General features: G+C 55.7%; 1 protein-coding gene across 1 annotated transcript; it reads right to left on the bottom strand.

Annotated features, from left to right (window-relative positions):
* Window positions 1-1,339: 1,339 nt before the first annotated feature.
* CPSF4L (cleavage and polyadenylation specific factor 4 like) lies at window positions 1,340-8,527 on the bottom strand. Its single transcript, XM_035026128.1, has 5 exons — window positions 8,425-8,527; window positions 7,810-7,860; window positions 5,740-5,898; window positions 2,735-2,830; window positions 1,340-1,836 (listed from the first exon to the last, which is right to left on the bottom strand). The coding sequence occupies exons 1-5, from the start codon at window positions 8,525-8,527 to the stop codon at window positions 1,739-1,741; spliced, it is 507 nt and encodes a 168-aa protein (XP_034882019.1). The 3' UTR covers window positions 1,340-1,738.
* Window positions 8,528-21,440: the final 12,913 nt, after the last annotated feature.

Here is a 21,440-nt window from a genome sequence, read left to right as displayed (position 1 = left end):
GGCTCTGGCCAGGTGTTTCGGCGGAAACCTGGTTTCGAGATGCCCTTAGTGACAGCTTTCATTGCCAAAACATGCCTCCAGATGAGAGTTAAAATGGGCTTGGGAATGGCCCAGAGTCATGGAAGAGGCTTCCCACCTTCTAGCAGAGATCCCACTCAGAGGCAGCAGGGGGCGCCTCCCGAGCCGGCACGGGCCTTCCCTCCTGCGGAGGGGCCGGATGTGGGCGCGCTGATGCACGGCGGCGGAGCAGAGGCCTGTTCCCACGCCTGTTCTGGCCTCTCTGACCCCACCGGCCGCCCAACATTCAGTCATCCAGGCCAGGGGTCAGCAAAGGCTTTCTGTGGAAGACCAGCTAGGAAGATGTTTGGCTTTGCAGGCCATCTGGGCTCTGTGGCAGCCACTCAGCCCTGCTGCGTAGGCCCGAGACCGGCTCTGGAGGATGCGGAAGCCGTGAGCTTCGCCCCGATCCAGTAAAACTTCCAGAACGGACATTCTCATTTTCCCGTGTTAACAATATGTTCTTTTGTTTGCCTTTTCCCCTAAGCTTCTTAAACAATCGTTCTTGGGTGCCAGGCTGTACAAAGACAGCAGTGGCCAGATTTGGCCCACAGGCTGTAGTTTGCTGACCCCTGATGTGGGGAGGTGCTCTTCAGTGCTTGATAGCAATAAGAAGGGTATATGTTCCCAGAGAGACTGGGCACAACCAGGAGGGCCCGGATGCGGAATAACACCTTTGGACCACAAATACGGAGCTGGGCCCCTCATTCTTTATTTTAAAACCTCACCCGTTGGGCACCTGGTGGGCTCAGTTGGTAGAACATGCAACTCTTAATCTCGGGGTTGTGAGTTCAAACCCAGTGTTGGGCATAGAGATCACACACACACACACACACACACACACACACACGGGGTCGTGAGTTCAAACCCCATGGTGGGCATAAAGATCGCACACACGCACTATCCAGCTAAGGAGAAGGAAAGCCTCAGGGGCTGATAAGCTGAGCAGTCCTGCAAGAAGCAGAGGTTACAGAGGTTGGAGGGGATTTGGGTGGTGGCGTGTGCCTTTCCTGGGGTGGGTACTTGGAGCAGATTGTGTGAGAGAGGGCAGCTGGGCATAGTGCGGTGCCAGAGAGAGAGAGAGAGAGAGAGGGAGGGAGCTCCCCAGGGAGCATGCGCAGTAAAGGGAGCCAGACACACCTGCCCCCTTCCTGCCTGCACTCACCTTCGTGTAGCTCGAGTTGAATAAAAAGATTCATCTTGGGACTGAAGGAAGCAGAGAGAGATGATTACAGCCTGGCTCCACCCACCCCACCCACCCCACCCCACCCTCACCCCCGTCACCTGCTCATTAGCATGCTCCGTGTCAGCCTGCTGCAGATTTCCCATTTCTGAACCCTGTGGGAAAGGAGCCCATACCCCAGCCAGGGGGATGAGGGAGAACTGCAGAGGGTTGGGGTGGGTGTTAAGGGTTTCTACTCATTTCTAGAACAGTTTGTGAAGAGCTGTATGTCCATGCCCAACACGAATACACATTATCAGCCTGGGGTATTCAGTGCAGCACCAAGTGGGGGAAGGGGGTGTGGGTGTGCCGGGTAAGCTAGCGAGGAAAACACTGGGCAGATGCTCACCAGACACTTCATTTCCCACCTTGGGCCAGTGAAGGTATGGAAGGATCTAGATCTAGAAGCCACAGAACGGACCCTGTACTAAGTGGGATTTGCTGATCCAGGGGTCATACTTACTGTGCAAATTGGCAGTGGGGGCCCTCGGGGCAGAAACCCACTAAATAGTTAACACACATTGTCTTATGGACATGGCAGTGCTTACACAGGGGACCTGCTGGGCAAAGAACAGCCAGAAACACACATGACAAAGCTCAGCGGAAGGGTATGGCAGTCACAGGCTCTCCACCTCACAGGGTGCATAAATCTCCCTGTCCCGCCCAAAGCACCTGCTTCCTAGCCGCGTGACTGAGAGGGGAAAGGAGACCTCGGAATATGTTGGGGTGGGTCCCGAACAATGGGGTTGGAAGCGTCCCAGCACACTGCATCTTGGTGAATTGATGTGGTTGAGGACAGTCATGTGCCATCTTTATTTAGCTCCAGAAGGTACAGCTGGGGAAAGGCTAACCCCACAACCTACTTATTCTCCCCTAAAATCCCCCAAACCAACACTGCCAAGGCCTCAGAGCAATTCGCCGGAAAACAAAGCACATAGTCCTCAGAGCAGAGGGACTGTGATGGGGGGAAGCTGCTTCTTAGTGGGGTAGATGGAGCAAGCTTCAGTGACAGCACACCCCCGGGGCGGGGGGGGTTAAAAGAAATAGAGAAGAGAATGTAGATGAACTGTCTCCTGTGGGCCCCTATGCCAAGGGCTTCCCGTGGGGTCCTAGATCTGACCAACTCCGTAACCCTACAAGGGAGGGGTTTCCCCTTTTCATAAGTGAGGAAATGAGTTCAGCAACTAGTTCAAGGTCACACAGTTGATGCACTTTGAAGTCACCAGGATTGGAACCCAGGTAAGCCTGCTGCAAGAAGCCAGCTCTGTGCCAGTCCTTGCATTGTTGGCTGAATGTTAACAATGTCACAGAGCGGGCCTGGGGAGAACGATGGAAGGACCTTCTGTTGGGAAGGCCCCACGGGGCTTCATCAGGAATATGCCTCCTTCCCCTGCCAGGGACCCCCCCACACACACATCCTGATCACCTAGTGCTCCCTTTCCATTGGGGCCTCACCATCCTTGCAGAAACCTTGGTCATACCAAGGACAGTCTCGGGTCTTGAAAGCTGGCTTCATGTGGAGAAAGGCACGTTCCTTGTTGTTGCAATCACCTGAAAAATCCAGCATTCTTTAAATGTAGGCTCATCTTTATTGTTACTTCCGCCCTCCCCAAACTGGACTGACCTTGCCCCTTGCACAGAAGCCACTTGCTTGCCATCTGTCATTGGCCACTTTTGCAAGACAGCAAGGTTTTTTGGATCCTTCCTGCAATCTAAGGGGGTTGGACCCCAATGCTACATGCCAAGCAGGGCTTGGGTGGGAATAAACACATCTGGAAGAGTTGGGGCAGGGCCAGAGATCCAGAAGGAGGGGCCGGAACTGAAGGCATTTGGAGGCCACCAGAGAGGAAGGAACGAGAGGAGAGGCGGGGAGGGGAGACCCAGAGCGGGCAGCGAACGATCCAAGAAGACATACCGGGGATGCTGATGAAAGCCCCCTCCTCTTCATCACGACGACACCTACAATGCTTCCAGAACCACGCACAGTCCTTTTCGGTGGAAATGCCAAGAAGAGCAGAGTAGTGCTCCCAAGTTGGCACCAGGATGATGTCAGACTCGACATGAGGGACACCTGTAGCTTCACAACGCCTGCGCTGTTATCGGTCTGTGGGTTGGCCCAGGACTCAGGTCCCCTCGAAGGAGCCAGCCCTGTTGGACAGACCACGTGAGAGTTGTGGTAAGAACCCCCTTAGTTTTCTCTTAGGGGCCCAGGGGCTTTGAAGGAGCCATGGGGAAGATCCGGCTCATTTTTCACCTCTTGAGTAGAGAAGCGGTGAATGCCTCCAATCTCATCCTCCTTAAAAATCTACAACTTGGTGCTTCTCAGAACCAAAAGGAACTTCACGGGGTTCACCCCATTGGCTTTCAAACTGCTCCAGAGATCTATTTTCTACACTGTGCTTCTGCAAAGCAGGTTTCACCTGGAGAACAGTGCACGGATACCGAAGAGCTTTAAACCACTATTCCCTCCAACCCTCCCATCTCACGAACGAGGACACCAGGGCTCAGAGAGGGGAAGTGCCGCGGCCACGATCACCGGGCTTCCTCGCATTGACGAGGGGTTTACGTGCTCGGCGTCTGTGTGCAGCCCTTGGCCGAGCGCTGACTCTGAGCTCCGGCCTCCTGAGGAATGGAGTGACATACCCCAGGGCTGGTCAGCATTTGACAGGTCAGGCGGTGGGAAGTCACCTGTGCCAAGCTCCCTTTCTGCCTCGGCCTGGATGCACGTCTCCGCGTTCCTCTGACGGCCAGCAGGTGGCACCGCACCCCACCCTCCACTCCGCGTTTCCGAGCCAGCCGCAGGGCCCAAAGCCCCTGGCCCCCTTCAGCTGCCCCTTCGCGCTCCACCACCTCCCAACATAATGTTCCTTTTTTTTTTTTTAAGATTTTATTTATTTATTTGACAGAGAGAGACATAGCAAGAGCAGGAACACAAGCAGGGGGAATGGGAGAGGGAGAAGCAGGCTCGCCGCCGAGCAGGGAGCCTGATGCGGAACTCGATCCCAGGACCCTGGGATCATGACCTGAGCCGAAGGCAGACGCTTAACGACTGAGGCACCCAGGCGCCCCCAACATAATGTTCTAAATAAAACAACTTACTTGCAAGAAGAACGATAATTACTTTGATAGGATATTAGAGATATTCATTTACTCCAAGAGCAGAAACAGAGGTTACAAACAACCATCAATGATTTATATGGATGCCCCTCACAGTGAGAGGTATTTGAGGGCAGAAGGGAACCTGGTCCTATCCCTGTGACCGTCCCCAGCACAGTATCCGAGTCCCCAAAGAAAACCAAACCAAGTTTTACTGAAGGAATGAATAAGAGGCATTTTTAAATGAAAGAGGTTTAGATGGTGACCAAGGGGAGCCGGAATCCAGATAAACTTTGTCTTTCCTTTCAAAAAAAACACAAGCGGGCAGCTGAACCTCAACTCCGAGCAGGCAGGACACAAACTTTGGCCTGGGAGGAGCTCTTTGAGGATGCTTTGCTTTCTCCCCACATACCCGGGACTGCCCCCCACCGCCCCCCACCATTGGCACTAATGAAGGACAGCTACTCCTGGAGCTGTCTCAGAGAGGTCCTTGCAGACTGGGCCAGCTCTCTCCCCCCAGGTCACTCTTCTGGAACACAGTTTGAAAAGCACTAGACTAGATAATCCCTAGGGCTCCTTCCAGCTCCTGAAAGAACTGAGCTGTAGAATTTTATTGGGAAGATATTTTATGAGATCTGAAACATTCGCAGACCATTCTTAAAGGAGGTGACTGGTGGCTGTGTCTTCCCCCTCTGTAGCCCCATGGATGACAAAAGGAGGTCCTGAGGCCAGAGGGCAGGAGAACACGGTCCAGACCTGACCACACAAGATAACTTGAGAGGCTAGGGCCTCTGAACCTCACGACTGTATGTTTACAGTTACCTTGCACTGCCCATCAGAGATGCTAGCTTTCCACTTACGGAAGCAATGTGAAGTTTCCTTCTAAAATAAGACTTAATAATAGCAAGACAATGGAGAGAGCAGACAGGTCAGTAGCACGCATGGGTGCTCTGTGTGTTGGGCAAGCATCGTGAAAGTGACTTCCAAATGCCAGTTTGGGGCCCCCTGGCCCTGACCCACCCCGGCACTGAGAGTTGGCCCGTTCCAGGCTTGTTTCCGGACAGTCAGTCCGGGTCTGTGATGAGGGAAACAATTCAGCCTTTGATTCCAGCCACACCCTTCCCTTCCCTGGGGGCCGGGTAGGGGGGGACCTGCGGGGCAGTGAACAGGGACGGACCCCAGAGTACAGCTCCCCTGCATCTAGGGGGCTGGAGAAGCGGGCACCCGAGGCTCAGAGAGGCCTGGTCTGCCCCCCAAGGCATGCACAGCCTCCTTTGAGTGCCCCCCTCTCAAGACCTCGGCCCCTCTCACAGTCCCCACTGCCAACCTCCGGGGCAAGGCCTGGAGCCAGGAAGGGGCATTACCGAACTTGGAGTAGAAGTAGCACTCGGGCATCCTGGTGATGTCATACTGGTCCCAGAAACTGCACTGGTCGCTCTTCTTACACAGGCCCCAGAGCCAGTGCTTACCATCAGCTCCCCCCCCCCCCCCCCCCCGGTTGTGCCGGAACGGGCAGAGCTTCCCTGGGAACACCAGAGCACCCAGCTGCCCACAGCCTGGACCCAGCTCAGCCCTGAAGGAACGCCCCAGGAGAGGCTGTGGATCAGACCCCCGCTGCCCTCCCTTGATCCCATCACCTGACCCCTGGTGGAGCTGGAAGCAGGGCCAGAGGCAACATGGAGGATGCTTGGTAGTCCTGACAGGTGGCTGTTGGCATGACCACGCCTCTGCCCAAACTCTCCTCTCTGCCTGGCTTGCCGTCGCCCTTCTCCACCCCCGGGGAGCCCCAGGGGGTCAGGGCAGCTCCTGGGAGGGGGCTCCACGGCCCCCTCTCCTCCAGGCTCATGGTGGGGCCCCTACCAGAGAGCAGAGCCACGGTTCCAGCCCGGGGCTCCCACCCAGCACGGTCTGGGGCACCCAGTGCTCCCGAAGGGCCTGTTAAAATCAGGTCTTAAAAACTCCCACAGGGGCGCCTGGGTGGCTCAGTCAGTTGGGCGTCTGCTTTCAGCTCAGGTCATGATCCCAGGGTCCTGGGATCGAGCCCCGCATCAGGCTCCCTGCTCAGCGGGGAGCCTGCCTCTCCCTCTGCTTCTCCCCCTGCTCATGCTCTCTCTCTCTCTGTCAAATAAATAAATAAAATCTTAAAAAACAAAAACTCCCCCAAAGGTTATGTTTCTTGAGTCTGGAGACCTAAGGTGCTGACCTAAGAGCCAGCTCTGTAACAGCTTAGAAGGAAGTGGAAATGTTCTATGTAACTCTGTTATCCTCTCACTGGGGTATTGCCAACTGCACGAAGGATGCTCCAGTTCCTAAATTCCTGAGCAGGACCAGCCTCAGGCTTGGCGGACTCTCAGATAGAAGGGGAGGGAAAGTGTGAAGGGCTTCTTTGTACATAGTCCTCCCGTCACCCGGGCCTGTGACTTGCTCAGGCGTGACCTCCCACAGGAGCAGTGGTATTTCTTTGCAAGAGGGTGTCACTGTGAACCACTGCTTTGGAGGAAGGACCCGAGGCGGCATCTCAGTCCTGGCTGCATAGAGCCTCGAGTGAGCAATGAGCTGGTTTCCCTCTCACCCCGTCATCCAGAGCCAACACGCCAAATGCGGTACGAGGTACATGGCAATAACACCCCAGCCCCTCCCTGCCTGGGCCCCTCCTGGCCTCCTGGCTTCCCAAGAGCAGGATCACTTAGATCCGAAAAACTGGTCCTAAATTCATTCACAATAGCAGGATTATTTAACCTGGATCTCTAGGGGGACTGGGAACCCCCAGATTGAAGACAAGACTTTTTGGGCAACTGTGTATTTCTACAGGAAGGGGCTGTGAGTAGTTCATGAGCCAAAGGTTGAGAAAAACCCTGGTTGGATTCAGGCCTCCTGTACCAGGGGAGAGGGGCTTAGAAGGAGGTATCACTTAATCCAAGTTGGGGTGGGGGAGAAACAGATGACACTGGTAGCATTTCAAAGACGGAAATGGCCACAGCTTAGGACATAAAGACTACAGAGAACAGCTGACCAGGTCCCATATTGATCCAGAGGGTGAGAAGGGGAGGGGAGCGGGGAGAAGGGCACTGCTTTCCTGGCTGGGAGGAAACTCAAGAAGCCCGGGGCCTCCTGGGAACACACAGGCTGAAAACCCCAAAACACTCACAACCCCAGTAAGGTGGGAAGAAGGGAATGTCCCCCTCCAGGTAGCCGTAGGTACCCTAATCAATGCTGCTGGGCCAGGGAAATCCTTAGTGGGGAGGGGAAGGCTTCCTGAGGGATGTACCCACCCACCTGCCCTTTGCCTCCTTACAAGACAAATTCGACTCCATTCCAACCTCCCTTCCCCAGGTGCAGATTCGACACCCCAGTCCAGGCCAAGCAGAACCCACTGTAGTCTAGACTCCCCCTGCACACACAGCCCCCACCGCCATGTTCTCCTGCTGACCCACCTTTGTCACAGAGCCCTTTAGCGAAGAAGCTGCACACAGCCGAGCCCAACTCTAGAAGGGAAAGAAGGAAGGTAGCTTCTTCAGAGGCTGCAGCTGCTGGAGGGGCTTTTCCTACTCAAGAAGTGCCCCCCCAACCCCGAACTTCCCCGAGGCTTGGGCCTGGGGGCCCCCAAGTTCCTGGCTTTTTGGATGCTGGCCTCCAGAACCAGCCCCGAGACCTCAACACCTAAGCCCCCCCAACTCTGAAACAGAGGGGATGGAGGGGCACAAGGGAGTTCAGGGGGCCAATGTGGAATTTCCTGGCTTCTCACAATTCACCTTCTGTGTCTCTCTGCTTGCCCAGTCTGGGAAATGGGCTGCCTGGAAGTCAGCCCCATTTTCCTGGAGTCCTGGAGAGGATGTAAGAGGGGAAGCCTGAGCCCCTAAGAAGGGAGGGACTAAGCTGGGAATCACAGGTGGCCGGCCCCAGCCCCACTGCCTCAGTCTCCCTGGCGAGCGGCAGTGAAGGGGCTGCCCCCTCAGGAGCTGAGCAGAGAAGCCTCCAGAGAAGGCTGGGGAGAGGGGGCCTGGCACAAGTTCCTCCAGAAGGATGGCTGACACCCTGTCCTCACTCACTGTCCATGCCCTGGAAAGGCAGGAGGCCAGTGCCCTTCGGCATCTCTACGTCCTTCTCGAAGGTGAAGGTGAGCTGCTCCAGCCCAGCAATGACCTCTTGCATCTTCCACCTCCTGCCGGGGCTGCTAAAACCTGCTCAAGCCCCTGCAGGTGGACCTTATATAGCTCTTCCCTTAAGGGGCCAGGCTCTGATGCCGCGCCCCTCATCCCCGGGGGGGGCCAGTGGCCAGGTGACATCGGGGCTACGCTCCAGGCACAGATGTCTCACCACACCCACCGGATGCAGGTGCAGAAGCCCCAGGGCCCCATGCCCCCGCACGGAGTACAGGACATCCCGCTCACAAGGCGCGCTGCTGGGGAAGAATTAGCAAAGGCCCCCACGCTGCTCATCTCTCTGCGGGTCCTCAGACATACACACAACAGATGCGCAGACATTCCCAAACCTGTGCTCATTCTTTCAACATGAAGACAAAGCCACAGGTCAGAAGAGTTGCATAAACCAGCTCCCATTCCCAGGAGCTTGGGGGCCAAAGGGTAAGGGGGGGGGCGGGGCAGGGGTGCTTCCCTCCAATCAGATCCTAGCCAACCCCTCCCTCTGGGACTCCTGACACCCCTTTTCTGGCCTGAGTGACAAGCCCTGAGTGAGCTCTTCATGGGAGAGGGGAAAAGGGACGAAATCCAGAGGAATCAGGAACAGTCTGCTGAATAGCGCTTTGTTTCCGCACACACAAGCACACATCCCCGAGCTGGGAGCTCGGCTGGGGTTGGAAGCAACCAGAGGCCGGCCTCCCCGCCAGGATTCCACAGGCCACCCGAGCGCCTCCCACCCCTGAGAAAGTGCTTTGTAAACGAAATCTCTATGCAAATGTTGTTTTATTATTATTACGCCACCCCTGCCCCCAGGGCCTGGGACATCTGAAAGTGCTTTCAAAGGAGCGCATTAGGGCTCTAACTAGGACAGGCTGCCCCTGGCCCCCACCCCCTGCACTGGCCTTCCCTCCCACTGGAGCTGATGTTTTCCGAGTCTGAGTCTCGCACTGGAACCCACAGGACCCGACGCCCTCCTTCCCGGATGGAGCAGGGAGAGGTGGGCAGCGCGCTGCAGGCCTGAGCTGGCCTGCAAGAAGGAGCCTGCTGGCTTTTGTTTTCCCAGGGCTCCTGCTCGGGCTGTTCTTTTGAACTCTGGATCCCAAAAGAAAATAGCTGGAGAGAGAGCGACACCTGGAGCCGAGGTGGGGCGGGGAGGGGATCCAAGAGTTTCCAGAAGCCTGGGCCTCCCCCCCAGCTCCAGCATGCTGAGCTGGGGGCAGTGGGAGGCTGGGGCACCAGGGCCCCTGGGGTAGATGCCCTATTCCTGTGCATCAATTAGGAGTCCCAGAAACACATTAGTCTGTCAACATACTAACCCGGCAGGCCAGGGAGGCAAATGAGGACATCAAGCCTCGGCGAGGCCAAGGGCACACAGTTGGGAAGGTGGGGAGGAGGGAATTCAAATCCGGGTCTCTTGATGATTTCCTTCCATAAACATCCAGAGAGCATCTGTGTACTAGGGACTGGGGCCCCCGAAACGAAGGACTGTCTTCCTGCCCTCAGGGACAGCCCAGTCAAGTGGAGAGTATGCGATGGTCCAAGGGGATGAGAGGGCCTAAGAGGGTGAGAAATGGTAAAGGCTGGGGTGGGGGGGCGGTAAGCAGGGGCAGCGAGGGGCAGCAGAGGAGTATTCCAGAAGGGAGGCCAGCCATAGGAAGGCACAGGGCATGAGGTGACATGGCAGGGGGTGGGTGGTGGTCAAGGTCAAGGTGGTCAAAGGTCAAGGTTAGACCTTCTAGCAGAGGGATGTGGGTGACAAGGTTGGAGAGGCAGGGACTTGAAACTCCAGTATCTCTTAGGGCTTGGTTTTCTCTCATGAAGCCAGCGGAGTGCCCCCTGAAGGGCTAGGAGAGCCACATACAGCACCCCACAGAACGGATGGAGGAGGAAAGGCAGGGCAGGCAGCTATGTAAGGGATGATAAAAATAATAATTAGACCCCCAGAGTTATCTCCAGGGATGCTTCCCTGCACTCCCGTGGCCAGAAAGGGTTCATTGGCAAGAGCCGAGCAGTAGAGGAGACCCCAGTGCAGACTCCTCCCTCCATCCACCACCAGCGTCCCCTCCTCTTCAGGTCAAGGTCCTGCCCACCACCTGGACTCCCTGTGGCACCTCCGAGCGCCTGGCCGGACAGAGGGTGTGCTGGGATGTTGCGAAGACGAGTCCCCCACTCCCGGTGCACAATCGTTGATTTGGCATAAGAGTGGCAACACCCGGCATTCATGGCTTTTGGTTCCCGCAAATGCTTTCTGGGGCGGGTTGAATTGTCTCCCCCGAAAAGGTAGACCAAGTCCTAACCCCTGGTACCTGTGAATGTGACCTAATTTGGAAATTGGATCTTTGCAGAGGTAATTAAGTGAAGGATCTCAAGGAGATCAGCCTGCAATTAGGGTGCTCCCAAGAGAAGAGAGGGGGTTTGGGACACGCAGGGTTGGCAGAGAGGTGGAGAAGGAGCTGTATGAAGACAGAGGAGGAGGCGGGATTTTGGCAGCTGCCATGGGGCACCGAGGTTGGCCAGCCACTCCCAGAGGCCCAGACAGAGGCAGGAGACAGTTCTCCCACAGAGGCTCCCGAAGGAGCCTGCCCTGCCCACACCACCGTCTCAGACTTGTGGCGATGCGAGAGAGTACGTGTCTGTTGTCTCAAGCCACCACCTCTGTGGTAATTTGCTGTGGTGGCCCCAGCAAACAGAAGAGCGAATAAACACACAGGGAAGTGGGTGACCGCCAAGGTCCCACAGCTAATTGGTGTCAACTGGGGGTGGTCTGGGTCTCCCACCTCATAAGTCCTTTCCTTGTCTCCTTGTCAGTTAGACCGGGGGGCTGTCCCCCATGTATGCAACCAGGCTCCCCAAGTGGACCAGCACTCCCATTGTGCAAAGATAAAAATCAAGCCCCAAGCCACAGAATCCCTGGTGATACCCCGGAGAAGGGGCTGGAGTGGGGAGCCGGGTGCCCCAGCTCTGGGAGGTCCCCCTCTCGAACCTCCTAGTCCTCTCTCTGTGCCCTGGAGCATATCCCCAGCGCCCGTGTTTACATCGTTTCATTAATTCATGGCTGCGGAGTGGACGTGCATCGCTCTGCAAACAGTGGTGTTAATTTTTAATCACCATCATTATGAGACGCTCATTTAACTCCGGCTGCAGATTTCCTGAATCATCATCACCCTGCCCCTTTTCCTCTATAAATGCACTGCTCTGAAAAGCGGGAGTGCGGGGAGCTCTAGAATTCTCTGGCTGCTGGGAACCGGGGGAGGTCCTCGTGCCTGTTCGTTAGTTTGTACTAACGTTAGTACAGTTGTTATTGCTTCTACACCCAGAGCCCCTCCTAGGCTGAGCAGAGGCCCAGACCGCCAGCAACTATGAGTTAGCAGTAACGACCCATTCGGCCAATGGCAGCCCGTGCTTTTCTGGGCTGAGTGTGGCCAGGTCCTCCTCCCTGGTGTCTGTACATCTGCCCCACGCCCCACTCGGGCACCCTGAGTCTGTGCACAGGGCATTGGGTTCAAATCTGGACTCTGCTGGCCCCCAGCCTGTGATCCTGGGCCAGTCATTTAAGGTTTTTTTTTTTTTTTAATTTGAGAGAGAGAGAATGAGAGACAGAGAGCATGAGAGGGAGGAGGGTCAGAGGGAGAAGCAGACTCCCTGCCGAGCAGGGAGCCCGATGCGGGACTCGATCCTGGGACTCCAGGATCATGACCTGAGCCGAAGGCACTCGCTTAACCAACTGAGCCACCCAGGCGCCCCCCTGGGCCAGTCATTTAATCACCCCTCTGAGCCCCAGATTCTGCACCAGTGAAACGGGACCCCCCAGCGTGACCTCACCAGGGGTGCCGGCCGCGAGAAGCGCATGTGGGTGCCTGCTACCAGGGGGCAGCTGTATCAGAGTCGTCCTCCCAGGTCGGTGCCGTAAGGAACGAGGACCAGTGTCCTGCCCCCAGGTCCGAGGTCACCCTCCTCAAGCTTATTGTTCCTAAGGGCCCCTGATAAAAGCGCTGGGGGAGACAGGGGGCTTCATGCTGCTCAGGTGCTGCCGGAGGGGAAGCTCTGAGTCCAGTAGGGCGGGGCTGGGTGGCAGGACAGCCATGGTGTCGGGATGGGGTGGAGGTCAGAGGAACCCCCCGTGGCCCCCAGCTGCGGCTGCTCAGCCCCAAGGACAATGAGCCAGTGTGCTCTGCCCTCTCCACTGCTCTTTGTGCCCCAGAGATGCCACTTGGCGGAGACAGCTGTTGGCCTCACAATAGCCACTTGGAGTGCAGGGCAGGGAGGTCCAGCAGCCGGGATGGTCCCGCTGTGACCTTGCCCGAGAACTTGGTCTCTGCGAGTCTGGTGGTTCTGGGAACGCTACACTGGGGAAAGCATCTCTCTCCCCCAGGGGCCTGGGCACAGTAATGGGACTAACGACCCACCCACACTTCTCATCAGCGCCTCCTCCTATCCTCACTTGCAAATGTTTGAGTTGCTTCTACCCATTTTACAGATTAAGAAACCAAGGCTGAGAGGGGCGAAGGACTGCCTAAGCCGACAGAACCGGTAGATGTCGGAATGGGACGAGACTCCGGACCTTCACTAGCAGTTCCTAGGACTTAACCGGTTGAGGTCCACCGTGTACACCATCTTTTCTCTAATTCCCACAAAACCCCAGAAAGAGAGCCATTATTATTATTATTATTATTATTATTATTATTATTATTATTATCTCCTACAGTTAAGAAAACAGGCTCGGGCGCCTGGGTGGCTCAGTTGGTTAAGCGACTGCCTTCGGCTCAGGTCGTGATCCTGGAGTCCTGGGATCGAGTCCCACATCGGGCTCCCTGCTCAGCGGGGGGTCTGCTTCTCCCTCTGACCCTCCCGACCCTCCCCCCTCTCATGCTCTCTCTCTGTCTCTCTCTCTCAAATAAATAAATAAAATCTTAAAAAAAAAAAAGAAAAAGAAAACAGGCTCACAGGCTTACTTACGTGAGCTTCCCAGAGATCCCAGGCTCAGTCTGCAGGGCCCACAGCCAGCCCACCTGGCCACAGTGCAGAAAAGCACCCAGCCCCGGGGCTGGAAAGAAGAGAGCGTGCTCGGGCCACGGGAGGCTGCACTTTTGGCCTGAGAGTCAAGGAGACAGGACATTTGGGGCCCAGGCGTGTCCTGAAAGCTTTCTTCCTCTGCTCTTGCCGCCTTCATGTGTCCTGGTCGTCAGGCCTCCCTGTCCTCTGCTTCTGCACCCAGAGCGCCTCTGGGCTGAGCAGAGGCCCAGACCACCAGCAACTCTGAGTTAGCAGAAGAGGCAGGAAGGGGGCCGGCTCAGGCTACACTCTGGTTTCTTCCTACTTACTCACAGCCCCTCCAGCTTCGCTCAATGGCTTCTGCCCCCGCCCAGCCTCTAGGGAGCCTTTCATTCATTCACTCACGTACTCACTCAGAAGTATCGTTGAACTTCCATTCATGCCAAAGGACACAGAATGAATAAGACACAGCTTTTCTGAGCAGAATAGCAAGCAGAATAATGGCCCCCAAAGATGCCCACGTCCTAATCTCTGAACCCTATGGACATGTTACTTATGTTGCAAAGGGGACTTTGGGGAGGTGGTTGAGTATCCTGAAATGGGGAGATTATCTTGGATTCTCTGGGCGGATCCAGTGTCATGACCTGGGGCCTTATAAGTGGGAGGTAGGAGAGCCAGAGGGAGGGAGGAAAAGAGAGGGAGAGAGATTTGAAGATGAAGATGTTACTTTGCTGGCTTTGAGGATGGAGGAAGGGCCATGAGCCAAGGAGGGCCGGTGGCCTCTAGAAGCTGGAAGATGGGAGGAAACATTCTCCCCTCGTCCCTCCGGGAGAAATGCAGACTTGCTCACACCTTGGTTTTAGCTCAGTGAAAGCCACTTCGGCCTTCTCACCTCCAGGATTGTTAAGAGAATAAACGTGTGGTGGTTTAAGCTACTAAAATCGTAGCAATTTAGTACCAAAGAGGACACGAAGGCAGGGAGAAGTCACCCATAAACAGGCAGTGGAACCCTGCCAGGTGGCCAACAAGGCAATTACAAAGCTACCACAGAAACACCTAGCTCTCTGGTGGGTGGTGAGGAAAGGCTTCAGGGAGGACGTGCAGCAAAGCTACGGACAGGTAGAGTGTCATCAGGTGGTAAGGGGCAGCGTGGAGCCCGGCCTCGGGGAGGCCACTGAAGGAGCCAGCCTCACAGCACTGGGTCTGACCTGCATTTTATTTATTTATTCTTTCATTCATTTATCATTATTCTTTTTAATAGATTTTAAAAATATTTATTTTAGGGAGAGAGAGAGAGCGCGCATGTGCGTGCGCATGAACGTGCGCATGAACGGGGGAGGGGAGAGAGAAAGGGAGAGAGAGAATCTCCAGGAGACTCCTCGCTGAGTGGGGAGCCCAATGAGGGGCTCGATCTCACGACCCTGAGATCATGACCTGAGCTGAAATCAAAAGGCAGATGCTTAACTGACTGAGCCACCCAGGCGCCCCTTATTTATTTATTTGTTTGCTTGTTTGTTTATTTATCTGTGTGAGAGAGAGAGAGAGAACAAGCAGGGGGAGCAGCAGAGGGAGAGGCAGAAGGAGAAGCAGGCTTCCCGCTGAGCAGGGAGCCCGATGTGGGGCTTGATCCCAGGACCCTGAGATCATGACCCGAGCGGAAGGCAGACACTTAACCAACTGAATCACCCAGGCGCCCCCCCATTATTTATTTTTATTATTCTACCCCCAACCTGAGCCTTGAACTCATGATCCCGAGATCAAGAGTCTACCGACTGAGCCAGCCAGGCACCCCTGGTCTGATTTTAGAAAGAGCCTCGGCTGCAAAGCTCTGGGGCCACTCTCCGAGGAAGGGCCGGAAGAAGGCCTTGCATCAGCCTGGATGCCAGAATCCAGCAGTCCCAGGAAAGGGGGTCCTCTTCCCCACAGCCCTAAAGCCGACTATGCTTTGTAAAGGAGAAAAACGTCCACGGTCAGGATCAACCATAATTATTAGCAAAGTTCTCCTATCTCTTCCTGCATCCCAGGAGATGGTTTTGTGTGCCTCCTGGGGTGGATGCGCCCCCTTGTTCCCTGCTTGCAGGAGGGTGAGGTAGGTTTCTCTAGGACACAGAACTGCCCACTGACTGTTGACACCATGATGGATTAATTCTCCCAGCCGCGGCCTGGGGCACTTACTTTGATGGATGGGGGTGGGGGGTGCAAGGTCATGGGTTTGATCTGCCTCTGGGTCAGTTGAGTCTGGAAGAAAAACTCCATTTCCATCCCGGCAGACTGCCCTCCAGTCTGTTACTTCTAAATGATTCTTGGGTCACAAGGCAGACAGACAGATTACGGATGGAAAAACCCTCCAGGCCCCAACTATTGATGAGGAGGAGTCAATTGTGCTCACTTTGTGTCCAAGCCCAGGGCGTGTGGGTGGCAGGAGAGGCCAAGCAGAGGACAGCCCCGCCTCACTCCCAGCCTGGACGAACCACCCCACCCCTGGGTGCGGGGGCTGCTGGGAGACTCAGTGGTGCTGGAGGGGAGAAGCTCACCAGTCCTGACCTTGCCTCCGGTCTGGGGTTCATCAAACCCATAGCTCTGTCCTTGGTCTAACTTCTTGGTTTGGCTTTGAATTGCATCTCTGGGCCACGCCTCCATCTAGATGAGCAACTGCTGATACATGGGGGGTTGCCCACCATCTCAGTCAGCTTGGGCTGAATTTCTCACAGTTTCTGGAGGTTGGAAGTCCAAGATCAGGGCACGGGCTTCCATATGTCTGAGACCAACCCTAGCTTTCCTGAAATTGTTGCCACTTTCCATCTCCTCTCAGGAATGTCACCACCACCAGATGCTCAGGCCAAAGCGAGCTCACTTTCCCAAACATGCAGCTCCCTCTCCTCACATCATAGGTTCCTCTCATCCCTGGGTCTGATTCGAACTCTCTTCTCTCAGGGAGAGCTCCCTATTGCCTTTTCTAAAGTAAGACCCAGGTCATCCTCTGTCTCACTACCCACCAGTTTATCCCTGCAAAGCCCTTGGTGCCAAGTGCACTGTTGGGCTTATTTTCTTGCTTGCTGGTGCTCTATTTAGTACCCCTGACCGCCCCCCCCCCCCCGCCCGTCCGCCTCACCCCAAGCCCATGTTCCCACTGTGGGATTTCTCCATCAGACCCAGCAGGTGCGGTGCCTGGGCCCTCGGGACCTCCAGAGGCCCATGAACATGTTTTAATTTCCTTAAAATCAGAAGAAAATCTGTGAAAATCTCTTAGGTCAAAGAAAAGTTTCAATATATAATATTAATGCATGCATCTTTTTCCTAACGCAGTCATAAATCTAATTCAAACCATGTCTATGGCGGAGAGGCCCAGGAAAGCCGTAGTGCCGTCCTGGGACTGTGTCCGATTGTCCACTGCCTTGCATACTCTCACCGTCCCTGTACCTCTCACAGTGCTAGGCATACAGCAGGTGCTCAGTAATGGCTGGAAGAATCCATGCCGCCCATTTCCGTCTTCAGAGAACACCACCTCAGCCTTGCAGGCAGCCCTGATTTGACTTTCTGGGGGCCGGCAGGAGCCCCGGTTGCGAGAAATTACACTGAAGGAGCATTTTCCAAGTCAGCTGGGAGGCGACACAGTCCACTCGCCACCCTAGATCCGTGGAGAGCCGCCCCGGCCGCAGCCACCTTCCCAGTGCATTGCTCGGTCTGGCCCCACGGGGGAGAGAGACCAGAAAGCTGTATGGTACTTCTCAGATACAACCTTTAGAGTAACGATCTGCTGGCTAGAGACCTGCCAGGCTGCTCAGGAACGTGGGTAATTTAAGATGCAAGTAGATACATTTTGTTCCCCACGGGACTCCATAAACCTTTTTCCGCTTTGAGTAAAAAACACAAGACCTGAAAACAGTTTTGTCTTAAATTGGCCATTAAGGAAAAAAAGAAAAGAAAAAGGTGTCTCAGCATTCCTGTAGGAGCAGGGATTTTCAGTCCCCGACGGGACTTGTGGCAATGTCTGGGGACATTTTGGATTGACATAGTCAGCTGGGGGGATGCGGCTGGCACCTAGGGGGTGGAGACCAGGGATGCTGCTCAGTGTCCTACAGGACAGTTCCTAATAACAAAGAACGGTCAGGCCCCAAACGTCAACAGTGCTGAGGTTGAGAACCCCTGCTTTAGAAGAATCTCAATAACATGTCTTGGATGAATCACTTGGATCACTTAGGTCTGGTCCTCTCCATAGACTTGATTTTATTGATCTGCACCTCGGCATCAAGCGCTCGATTGACACTGAACAGAAAGGCAGCCCGATGGGGCTTGTGTGAGTGTATGGGTTAGGAGACTCTTGATGAGGACATTGCCCGAGACGCTGTTCCTGGCTTCTTCAACGATCTCACAAGAATCCCTCTCAGACCTTAGAAAAAGCAGAGTCGTTCCTGGGATCCCTTTAACCTTGTGGACTTGTGAGTTTTGTAATGGGTGGATTTCCCTTTTCACTCTGACTGACGGGAAGCTCAGGGTCCAATGTGCAGCCCACCTTTGAGAACTGTGGAGCCCCACCCGGAGAACATTTCTGCATACCACCCCCTTGGTTCACTGTACTGTTTGTTCCAGCCCTGTTTTCGCTCTGATCTATTTTTACCCTATTGTATTTTACATATTTTTGTAAGCTGCCTCCAATCCTTTTGGCAACAAAGCAGAAAAACAAAACAAAATTCAGCAGAGCCCTGTGGCCTTGGCGGGTATTTTATAATGTGCCAAGTGGTCATTTCAAGGCTAGAGTCCTGCTGGGGAAGGCAGCTATCCCGGGCTCTGCTGGTCCCCTCCTGGGAGTTTCCCTTCTTGGAGAACAGCAGTTCTGTGGATTACAGCAACAGGTTTTAGAGCGAGAGCCGCTGATATCCATCTGCCTGCAAATACCTCCCCCTCCCCCAAACGCTCTTTCCAATCTCCCATCTGGCTGTTGCCAAGGGGAAACAGCTAGACAAGCTCTCCCATCACTCTTCCTAACTTGCCTTTCCCACATCTTCGGTGGGGGCCTTCAGGGTCCCGGGATACTCTGCATCAGTGCCGTCCAGGGGCGGGGGCGGGGTTGGGGGGGGTGAGGGGGGGGGCTGCCCCAGTATGCAAAGGCGGGGCCCTTTGGGAGGCTGTTGTGAGGGCTGGGGTGAGCCAGGGATGGGTGGGGTGTGCCACCTACACCTGAAAAGTTCAGCCCCCCCCCAGCCACCCCCACCACTAACACACTCCGGACACTGAGCACCTGCGCCCACACGATGCACCAGCTCGGCTTGCCCCTCGTCTGCTGTGCCAGAGCCCGTCCAGTCCAGTCCACCTCAGTCTCTGCTCTGCTTTGCTCACGGGACACAGCCAGCTTTCTTCCCTGCAGCCTCTGTCTGCCCATCTGTAAAATGCCGGGCGGAGGTGGGTAGAGAGGGAACCAGGCCCTACAATTCAAAGATCTTAAGAACTCCTCCCTCATGTGTTCTGACACACTCTATTCCTTTCGTCCACTTTCTTTCTTCTGGAAGCATGGTGTAGGGGGGGAATGGCTTGTGCACATGGGAGAACGGAGTCAAAGGTGAGCTTGAACACCAGCAAGAACCCAGGCCCGAGGCTGCAGGCTTGTGAGGCCTGGTCCTGCCCAGCAGAGACAGAGGCCAGCCCTGAGGGGCCCCAGGAAGGACCTACGCACTTCCTGGCGGGCCCTTTGGATGACGTGAATCAGCAGCCGCCAGCTCCTAACCCGGCAGCAAGCAGCACCCCCTTTCCCTGGGGCACGCAGCCCAGGCGAGCCAGGCACACCCCGACCAGCTCGGCGTCTCCCTGCGCCGCTCTGCTCAGCCAGCTCACTGGCCCCACTGGTCATCCCGGGTCCCGGAGTGCAACTCATCAGGTTGGGACAGTGGTGGGGAAGAGGGGCTTTGGAGACTGTGCCCAGGTCTGTGCCCAGTCGCCTTCGTGTTCTCGTCTGTAGAATGGGGGTAATACAGACAGAATGGGCCTCCCAGAGTTGTCATGAGGATAAATGGGGCCAATGCAAAGGCCCATGCTGGGCACAGGGCGGTCCTAATGGTTGACACCCAGCCCTCACCACAGTAATGGGACAGAACAGCGTGTGCCTGAGAAGATGCAGGGCACAGGGGTGGAGGGGAAACACCCCAATGATGGCCGGACCAGGGTGGGCTGGTGCTCATGCGCCTTAGGCTAGGATTACAGCCCTGCCCAGAGCAGGAGACTTTGGGGGCCCACCACATTTTTGGAAATGTTAGCTGTGACCTGAATTAAAATGACGAAATTATTGCCCGGATGCAGTTCCTGGCCCCTGCTTTGGGTTCCTGGCGGTAGAAGGGACCCCACAGCACATCTTTAAGGGGAGAAATGCTCTGCAGGGGACCTGGGGTTCTCAGGTGAGCCTCAGAGATCAAAGGGGAGAGAGTAAGGACGCCCCCCCCACCCCAAACCCATCTGGGGAGTCTCTGGCTCAGTCTGTTTATGGATAGGGGTTCAACACACGATCTCATTGTCAAGTTTCCGGTAGAAAGTTGAACACAACCGAGCTGTTGACTAACTTTAAAATGGAGAAACTGAAGCCACCCAGAGGGAAAAATCAGTGGCCCAACGCCACACAGCAAACTGGGATTAGAGCTGGTGTGGCTAGGCTGGTTCTGCCCGGTTATCCCATCCTCTGGTGGGTCCACGGAGCCCCAGCTAGAAAGCGTGCTCCTAAAGGTGTGGGTCCAGCCAGCTCTCTCCATAGGCCCCTGGGCCTTCCTGCCTGGCAGGCACTGTTCTAAGAGTCCAAAAGCGGGTCTGTGGCCTCGGGGTGGCTGGCTTCTCTCAGGCCCTCAAGAATCCTGGGTGACGGGTTGCGGGTGGGCCCAGGGGGTTTCCACGGTCTGGGAGGCACCTGCCTGGCTTCAGTGAACAGCACATTCCTCTCCCTAGTAGTCCTGCGGCTGGACTGCAGCCCCCAGGGACCCTGTCCCCCCACCCCACCCTGCTTCTAACCCCCACCCTCAGCCACATCCCTCAATAGCTGAGAGTGAGCCCCCGAAGGGGCAAAGGGACCCGGGAGACACTTTAATTATGCTTCTAATTGCTTCCCAGGGAGGATGAGCACAAGCCCAAATCTCTCTGTGGCTGCTCGAGGCGAGAGGCAGGGTTTCCAGGAACTCAGCCATACTGGCCCCCAGGTGGGAAGGAGGGTGAGTGGAGGGGAATGCGGGGGGAACGTGGGTGTGGGCAAGGGAAGGTGGTAAGGCAGGAGCTGGGCCAGCATGCCGGAGGGGTCACGAGATCCCCACCCAGGACAGACTCACTCCCCAACCTCACTTCCGGAAGGAATGAAGCTTCGAGGTGCCTGTGAGCAGCGAGGTACAGGGTTTTAAGTCCATGATGTTCGGATTCTACTACTTCGTGTCTTGGGGAAGGTGGCCACGCAGCCTCTCGAGCACATTCCTTCTATAAAACAGGGACAACAGTCCACCTCGAAGGCCACGAGGCTGGACAGAGAACAGGCTGCCTGGAAGGTCATTCTCCAGGTCAGACAGTACAAGGCCGGGAAAGAAGGGACGGCAGCCCCTTTCCCGGCCGTGGCACCCGCTGTGCCCCGGGGGTGACCACTCCCATGTATGTGGGCACCTGGGGGCTTGGGGGGGGACACAGCCTCCCCTGGTTTAGTAACAACTTTGCCAACCCCATTGCAGTGACTAGGTCTGCAGCCCAGCCCTGTTAAGAGAGGCAGGATTCCTGTATCACAGATGAGCAGCTAAGGGACTAGGTAGCCAAGGTCCCCCAACTGGGAAGTGGCAGGGGGTGGGCACCACAATCCCAGAGCCCCCAGGGCCTGCCCAGGCAGACGGGCACATGAGCCCTGTGCTTCCAGAGGCTGGGGAGCAGCGCAGGAGGGGAGGGCCCCAAAGGGACAGGGAGAGAAGCCACCTCAGGCCCCGAGT

This window comes from Mirounga leonina, unplaced genomic scaffold (assembly GCF_011800145.1).
Source record: "Mirounga leonina isolate KUSES-001 unplaced genomic scaffold, KU_Mleo_1.0 Mir_197, whole genome shotgun sequence".
In the NCBI taxonomy this organism is placed as follows: Eukaryota; Metazoa; Chordata; class Mammalia; order Carnivora; family Phocidae; genus Mirounga; species Mirounga leonina.
The sequence above is the reverse complement of the archived record's forward strand: the minus strand, read 5'-3'. Positions and strand labels throughout refer to the sequence as shown.

Coding starts and splice junctions, on each gene's coding strand:
- CPSF4L (XM_035026128.1), bottom strand. CDS start 8,527: ATGCAAGAGGTCATTGCTGGGCTGGAGCAGCTCACCTTCACCTTCGAG. Junction 7,861..8,424: donor GCCTTTCCAGGGCATGGACA/GTGAGTGAGGAC, acceptor TTTCCCTTCTAG/AGTTGGGCTCGGCTGTGTGC. Junction 2,831..5,739: donor CTACTTCTACTCCAAGTTCG/GTAATGCCCCTT, acceptor TGGATTTTTCAG/GTGATTGCAACAACAAGGAA.